General features: G+C 46.9%; 1 protein-coding gene across 1 annotated transcript in view; it reads left to right on the top strand.

Moving 5' to 3' along the window:
- Positions 1–8804, top strand: part of LOC122540154 (sushi domain-containing protein 4-like) — a 35196-nt gene that overhangs the window by 20597 nt on the left and 5795 nt on the right. Inside the window, exons 4-5 of the mRNA XM_043675469.1 lie at positions 2425–2616; positions 4092–4236. Coding sequence (XP_043531404.1) covers positions 2425–2616; positions 4092–4236 — 337 coding nt within the window. The remainder of the gene's footprint in view (positions 1–2424; positions 2617–4091; positions 4237–8804) is intronic.

Genomic DNA, 8804 nt, shown 5'->3' on the forward strand with positions numbered 1-8804 from the left:
TGCTCCTGGCGTTGAAGTAGACACACTTCAAACCAACTTCTTGCTTGCCGGTGCCATCTTGCGTCCCTGAAACTTGATATTGGACCTCCCTACTCTCAACCTTTTCTATACTTGAACTACAGTTTTGATTCCCACCCCCCTGCTGGATTAGTTTAAACCCACCCCAATAGCCTTAGCGAATTCCCCCCCAGGATATTTGTACCCCTCCGGTTCAGATGAAGACCATCCTGTTTGTAGAGGTCCCACCTACCCCAGAAACAGCCCCAATTATCCAGGAACCCAAACCCTCCCTCCTGCACCATCCCAGTAACCACGTGTTCAACTCCTCTCTCTCCCTATTCCTTGCCTCGTTAGCATGTGGCACAGGCAATAAACCAGAGACAACAACTCTGTTTGTTCTAGCTCTAAGCTTCCACCCTAGCTCCCTGAATTTCTGCCTTAAATCCCCATCTCTCTCTCTTCCTATCTATGTATTTGGTGCCGATGTGGGCCATCACTTGGGGCTGCTCCCCCTCCCCCTTAAGGATCCCAAAAACACGATCAGAGACATCATGGATCCTGGTACCTTGGAGGCAACACACCAACCGTGAGTCACTCTCGTCCCCACAGAACCTCCTATATGTCCCCCTAACTATGGAGTCCCCAATGACTACTGCTCTGCTCCCCTTCCCCCTCTCCCTTCTGAGCAACAGGGACAGACTCTGTGCCAGAGCCCTGTGCCCCACTGCTTTCCCCTGGTAAGTCGTTCCCCCCAACAGTATCCGAAACTTATTGTACTTATTGTTGAGGGGAATAGCCACAGGGGACCCCTGCACTGCCAGCCGGTTCCCTTTCCGTCCCCTAGCGGTAACCCATCTGCCGTCTTTTTGTACTTGAGGTGTGATTACCTCCCTGTAACTCCTCTCAATAACCCCCTCTATCTCCCAAATGATCCAAAGTTTATCCAGCTCCAGCTCCAGTTCCAGTTCCCTAACGCTGTATTCGAGGAGCTGGAGTTGGGTGCACTTCCCACAGATGTAGTCAGCAGGGACACTAGTGGTGACCCTTACCTCCCACATTCTGCAGGAGGAACCTTCAACTGCCCTCATCTCCATTCCCACTGTCTAAATTCCCAACGAGACTACTGAAAAGAAAAAAAAATAAAGAAACCAGTTACCTTACCAATTGGCGCTCAGAACCTTTTTTCTTTGGTTAGAGGAAGAGACGGGTAGGAGACGCTACACGAATAGTGTTTCGGGTAAAGCAACCACCCAAATCTAAAGCCTCACTTACCCAGCAGTCCCATGTCTGCTCCTGCTCAGTGTGCGCTCCACCTATACACGAGGTAAACCTTAATATCTTTTCAAAATTTACCTTCCCATTGGGCCTCTGGTCCTCACTGTCACTCCACCCACTCCAACTTCCGCCCGAAGCAAGGTGAACGCTGAACCCCTGAAGGATGTTTCACAACATCCTTCCTGGAATAGGGAGAGCAGAATTGTACACAATATTCCAAAAGTGGCCTAACCAATGTCCTGTACAGCCGCAACATGGCATCTCAACTCCTATATTCAGTGCCCTGACCAATAAAGGGAAGCATACCAACCCATCTGATCAAGATCCTGTTGTAATCTGAGGTAACCTTCTTTGCTGTCCGCTACACCTCCAATTTTGGTGTCATCTGCAAACTTACTAACTATACCTCATCTGTTCACATCTAAATCATTTATATAAATGACAAAAAGCAGTGGAACCAGCACCGATCCTTGTGGCGCTCCACTGGTCACAGGCCTCCAGTGTGAGAAACAACCCTCCACCACCACCCTCTGTCTTCTACCTTTGAGCCAGTTCTGTATCCAAATGGCTAGTTCTCTCTGTATTCCATGAGATCTAACCTTGCTCACCATTTTCCCATGGGGAACCTTGTCGAACGCCTTACTGAAGTCCAAATAGATCATGTCCACCGCTCTGCCCTCATCAATCATTTTTGTTACTTCTTCAAAAAAAACTCACCCAAGTTTGTGAGACATGATGTCCCACGCACAAAGCTATGCTGACTATCCCTAACCAGTCCTTGCCTTTCCAAATACATGTACATCCTGTCCCTCAGGATTCCCTCCAACAAATTGCCCACCACTGAGGTCAGGCTCACTGGTCTATAATTCCCTGGCTTTTTCTTACCACCCTTCTTAAGCGATAGCAGAGATCTCCCCAGCTCCAGATGGACCTGCCAGAGACTAGTTCAAGGCCAGCCAGATCTGTAGCACTGAGAGGGAGTTGGCAGAGTGAGGGAAGCTGGCATCTGAGATGGGAGAACTGCCAACTTCCCTCTGGAGACATGTCCACTGACCTGGGATAATGTGAACAATAGCAGCATTCTGATACTGGAGGATAGAGGTATTAATCTCTCTGTCTGTCTGTCTGTCTCTCTCTCTCTCCCTGCAGCGTGCCCCTTACCTCCAATTCCAGATCATGGGGACTACATTTGCCATCCTTATCCCTGTGACCGCTACATCCATGGTACTGTCCTGGAGTTTTACTGTGACCCTGGCTACTTCTTGACCAACGATTACAAGTACATCACCTGCCAGTATGGACAGTGGTTTCCCAGCAGCCAGCTCTTCTGCCAACACGCTGGTGGGTGCTGGGTCCTGGCATGGAAGAGGTGGGGCAGGGGGCATGGGGCACCCTCTGGTCTAGGAGGTTAGAGAAAGATCATCCTGCAGACTGTGGAGCAAGCCAGGAGGGCGGTTGTGTGGAGGTAAAAGTTAGGATCCCATGCAAGAGCAGAATATCTGAAGTAAGGGTGGGAGTAGGCCATTCAGCCCCTCCAGCCTGCTCCTCCATTCAATTGATCTGTTTATAACATCAAAATCTGTATTCCTGCCTTTCTCTATAACCTGTTGTCTCCTCACCTAATCTATCTGCTTCGGCCTTAAAAATATTCATGCAGTCTGCTTCCTCCACCTCCCGAGGAAGAGAATTCCAAAGACACATGAACTTCTGAGAGAAAGGGATTGTCTTTTTTTTGTTTTAAATGAGTGATCCTTTACGTTTTTTTTTAAAACAGTGACCTCTAGTTCTAGATTGTTCTACAACAGGGAGCAGCATCCCCCATACCCACCTATAAGAACGCTCAGGATGTGACACATTTCAGTCGAGTCTCATTTGTCTGATAGTTATTTTTGTATCAATCTGCTCAGATACCTCAGGGTAAGGTGGGAGTAGAACCAAAGGTAGGGACATTACCACTGCACCATCAGAGCCCCCTCCCCGTTATGTGGTACGGGAGGGGAGACTGTTGTTCAGATGATGTTTGGTGTGTAACCAATGGGAGATAGCATTGTGTAATACACTTTTTACTACTAAATAAGGCACAGGGGATAACATAGCCCGTTACGATAACTTTCTCAAAAATTCATTTGACAGATGTAGGCCAGAGTAGACAAAAACAGCACATTGTAGGGAACAAGCAATAATGCAGGCTAGCCAGTCACAGAGTCATACAGCATGGAAACAGACCCCTTGGTCCAACCAGTCCATGCTGAACATAATCCCAAACTAAGCTAGTCTCATCCACCTGCTCCTTGCCCGTATTCCCCTCCTAATCATGTACTTAACCAAACGTCTTTTAAACATTTGTAATTGTACCCACTTCAACCACTTTCTCAGGAAGTTCATTCCACATGCAGACCACCCTGTGTAAATAATTTGCCCCTTATGACTTTTAAAAATCTCTCTCCTCTCACCTCCCACCAGAGAATTCAAAAAAGCCTCCTTCCTGAAAGGACGTTAGTGAACTGGATGGGTTTTGATGATAATTGACAGTGGTCACTGTGAGGAAGCTTTCGAAGCAAAAGTTTATTGAAATGAAATTTTACCGTCAGCTATGGATAGGATATGAACCCAGTGCTTGTGGGATGTTGGTGTGGGTTGATAATCTAGGAACGTGACCACTGCACCACCCACTTCCTTTGTGGCTCTGTCAGTCAGTGGCTGAGTTCACACAGCTTTACCTCTCTCCCAGCTGGTTTGGTTCCACTGATTTAACACACAGTGGGTTTTCTGCAGTCACTTACTGCTCCATCTCTCTCTCTCTCTCTCTCTTGCAGATCAAGCCTGGTCAGACTCTGAGGCAAGTGTCCTGTCCACCTGGAAGATTGTAGCTTTCACAGCCATCAGTGTTCTTCTGGCCTTGCTGCTTGTGGTCTTTGTCAAAGCGTTTCACATCAAGCTGAAATCACCATGTCAGGCTGGGTAAGCAGAAACTGATATCCCTTCATTTACAGTTTGGAGGGTTAGACATTGTACTGGGGAATGGAACTCTGAAAACAGTCTGTAGCAACATCAAACAGTCTCAGTTCAGGCCTCAGCAGGGGGGAAGCACATAGAACATTACAGCGCGGTACAGGCCCTTCGGCCCTCGATTTGCTCCGACCTGTGGAACTGGCTACATTCACACTGTCTTACATAAAATATGCAGCAAATCCATTAGACTCCATAAAGAGGATGCAGAAAAGGTTTACACAGTCCAAGGATGTGGGACTACGTTTCGAGGATAAATTGGAGAGGTTGGAGTTAGAGCAGGATGACAGGTGATTCAGTAGAGGGGTTTGGGCTCATGAGAAATCTGCACAAAGTAGACATTAAACAGGAGCCTGTCCCCACTGGTGCAAGGTACGAGGGCGAGAGGTTATTAATATAAGACAACAAGTGAAAGACCACATGATGGAAGGGTTTTTACACAGTGAGTGGTTAGGTTTAGCAATACAGTATTGCAAATGTTGTAGTGACAGATTCCTAAATTGGTATAGATTCTGAGGTAAGTGAAACTTCCAGGATTACAGTGAAAAGGCTGGGCAATGGGAGTCACTGAGGTCGAGGGTATTAACACAGACAAATGGCCCTCACTAATCATTCAATAAGAAAGAGAGCAGACCCAGAATCTGTTTCAAGGGAAACCTGTCTACAAAAAGGTTCCAACCATTTCTCAACATTCACTTTTGAAAAGATTTGTGACTATAAAGTCCTTTCCAGAGTGGGCTGATTTCTCTAGAATAGTGCGTATTGAAAAATAAAACGTTATGGTGTGGAAGAAGACCAATTCTGTACATAGCTAACCATTCGGTCCCATTACGTCCACTGTACCTCTGTACCTTCACGAGTTTATTTCTCTAAAATGTCCATCCAATCTCCTTCTGAAATGATTAATTATCCCTTTAATCTAATACACTTCAATTAAATCAACCCTCAATCGTCTATTCTCCAGCGAAAACATTCCTCGCTTTACCAATCTAACTTCATAACTCTCCATCCTGGAACTCTCCTCGGAAGCCTCCACCCTCTCAAGGACCCTCATCTTTTGGGGAATATAATCTATGCTGATGAAGCCTCAGGTTTCACTATGTCATTATCACCATTTCCTGTCCCTTTATAAAAACTGCAGCTCCTCCCCATGGTAAATTTCACCTGCCTATCCTGCTAACCTATGCCCTGTAACCGTCTGGTGTCATCATTATTTATACTTCTCCCAGGTTGCTAGCTTCAGCATATTTGGAAATTTCAATATTCAAGTTATGTCCCCACCATCAGAAAAACCCAGTTGTCTCAGCACTGATCTCTGTCAATCTCTGCTATCTCCTGCCGAGGTGAATCCAAATCCCATTATCTCAGGGAAATTAAATCTAAAGCCAAGCCCTTTGACCCTCTCTACCTTGAGCAACTTGGGATGAAAGTGAGTCAGATGATGTCTTTTCCCCCTCTACGTTCAGGCAGTTTTTCCAGGAATTGCAATTTTCACCTCATCCATTACCTCTACTGCTTCCATGTCAACAGATATTTTTCAGCATCCGATTCCTTAGTAAACACCTGATACTCCTGGAGTCATAGAGGGTTTCAGGAAAAGGTCCTTTGGCCCATTGATTTGATTGGATTTATTGTAGTCACATGTACCTAAGTACAGTGAAAAGATTTGTTTTGCGAGCAGTTCAGTGACATAGAGATCACAAGGTGCTTAGACAGAGCAAGCATACACTGCACAGGAGGTGCACAAAGCAGGATCAACATTACTCGAAGTTAGAGAGTCCATCATCAGTCTAATAACAGCAGGGAAGAGGTTGTTCTCGAACCTGTTGGTGCGTGTGTTCAAGATTCTGTACCTTCTGCCTGATGGAAGAGGTTGGAGGAGAGTATTATTGGGGTGGGAGGGGTCTTTGATGATGTTGGAAAAAGGGGAGTGTAACTGGAAGGTCGGCTTCCATGATGGTCTGGGCTGTGCACACAACCTTCTGCAGTTTCTTCTAGTCCTGGGCAGAGCAGTTGCCATGCCAGGCCGCTCTGCACACAGACAGTATGCTTTCAATGGTGCATCTGTAAAGGCTGGTGAGGGGCCTTATGGACATGCCAAATTTCCTGAGCTGCGTGAGGAAGAAAAGGCGTTCTTGTGCCTTCTTGACTATCATATCTACATGGGAAGTCCAGGACAGGTTGTCGGTTATCGTCGCTCCCAGGAACTTGATGCTGTCAACCCTCTCAGCCTCCACTCCGTTGATGTAGATGGGGGAACGTTCTCCTCCAATCTTTCTGAAGTCAGTGATGAGTTCTTTAGTTTTGCCGACATTGAGAGAGAGGCTGTTATCATTGCACCACAACACCAAGCTCCCTATCTCCTTTATGTATTCTGACTCATTGTTGTTTGATCTCTGTCCTACCATGGTGATGTCATCAGCAAACTTGTGGATGGTGCTCATTCAGAATTTGGCAACACAGTCGTGGGTGCACAGGGAGTACAGTAGGAAGCTGTGAACACATCTGTGGGGGTGGGGGTGAGTGTCCAGTGTAGAGGGTTATTGTGGAGGTGTCTATTGCAGTCTGTGGGTCAGAAAGCTGAGGATCCAGTTGCAGAGGGCGGAGCTGAGTCCTAGGTCTCTAACTTTTGAGATCAGTCTGGAGGGGATAATGGTGTTGGAGGTGGAGCTGTAATTAATGTGCAGGAGTCTGACTTATGTGTCGTTGTTGTCCAGATGCTCCAGGGATGAGTGCAGGGCTAGGGAAATGGCATCCACTATCTTGGCATCCACCTGACGGAGAATCTCACCTGGACTCTCAACCCCAGCTCCATAGCCAAGAAAGCCCAGCAGTGTCTCAGTGCAAGCTGAGGAAAGCCCACCTCCCATCCTCCCCCCCCCCCATCCTCACCATATTCTACAGAGGGTTCATTGAGAGTACCCTGAGCTGCTGTCTGGTTTGGGAATTGCACCGTCTCAAAGAGAACAAAGGACAAAGAAAATTTACAGCCCAGGAACAGGCCCTTTGGCCCTCCAAGCCTGAGCCCATCCAAATGTACTGTCTAAACCTGTCGCTCAATTCCTAAGCATCTGTATCCCTCTGCTCCCCACCTACTCATGCATCTGTCTAGATGCATCTTAAATGAATCTACCGTGCCTGCCTCTACCACCTCTGCTGGCAACGCATTCCAAACGCCCACCACCCTCTGTGTGAAGTACTTGCCGCATGTGTCCCCCTTAGACTTTCCACCTCTCACCTTGAAAGCATGATCTCTTGTTATTGACACCCTGGGAAAAAGCTTGTCTCTATCCGCCCTGTCTCTACCCTTCATGATTTTGTAAACCTCAATCAGGTCCCCCCTCAATCTCCTTTTTTCTAATTAAAATAAACCTAACCTATTCAACCTCTCTTCATAGCTCGCACCTTCCATACCAGGCAACATCCTCGTAAACCTTCTCTGCACCCTCTCCAAAGCGTTCACATCCTTTTGGTAATGTGGCGACCAGAACTGTACATAACGATAGTGAGGACATCTGAGAGGATCACCGAGGTCTCTCTTCCCTCCATTACAGACATCTATTCCACACGCTGCATCTGAAAGGCTAAGAGCATTGTGGAAGACCAACCACACCCCTCACTCAAACTCCTGCACCTGGCAGAAGATACCGGAGCATTCGGCCTCTCATGGCCAGACTGTGCAATAGTTTCTTCCCTTAAGGCTCCTTAACACCATATGAGCGCACTCTGTTCCGTTTGCAATTTTCAGACAATGTTCTGAATTGCTGCTAAAACAATGTTTATTAATGATCCTTCACTGTTACATTGTCATTTGTCCACCACTGTGCGTATGGTTTTGTCTTGTCGGGAATTACTGCACTGTCTTGCTTGTTTTGCACTTCTCTCCGCACTTTATGCTTCCCTGTGTGTGACTGTACTCCCGTGTAGTCTGTGTGTTCAGCACCTTGGTGTGTGATATCCTGTCAAAGGCTTTCTCCTGGTCCAGGCTGATCAGGCAGGTGTCCAACCCCCTGTCCTGCACGTAGGCGATCATATCCCTGAGGAGTGCGAGACTCTCAGCGATCTTCCTGCCCGGCACAGCACAGGTTTGGTCAGGGTGAATCACCGACCCTAGAGCAGACCTGACCCGGTTGGCGATTACCTTTGACAGAATTTTGTAATCCGCATTCAACAATGAGATCGGTCTCCAATTTTTGAGTTCCTCCCTCTCCCCCTTCCACTTGTAGACGAGGGTGATGATGCCTTTCCTCATGGATTTACTCATGGTACGTCTGCTTTTTTTTTATTTCAAAAATATACTTTATTCATAAAATAATTTGATGGTCTGTACAATTGGTCATGCCATACATATGTAAACATGCACATACAGAGATCAAAACTTATCATTTTTATACAGGTATGTACATTTTTCGATCATATGCCCATATAATTAGCTGAGGCGTCAGCAGAGCCCAAATGACTGTATGGGCCCCCTGCTCTTCATTAGGCAGGCAGACTTTACACAGTGGTCTTTTCCCACC

The sequence above is a fragment of the Chiloscyllium plagiosum genome, chromosome 3 (assembly GCF_004010195.1).
Source record: "Chiloscyllium plagiosum isolate BGI_BamShark_2017 chromosome 3, ASM401019v2, whole genome shotgun sequence".
Lineage (NCBI taxonomy): Eukaryota > Metazoa > Chordata > Chondrichthyes > Orectolobiformes > Hemiscylliidae > Chiloscyllium > Chiloscyllium plagiosum.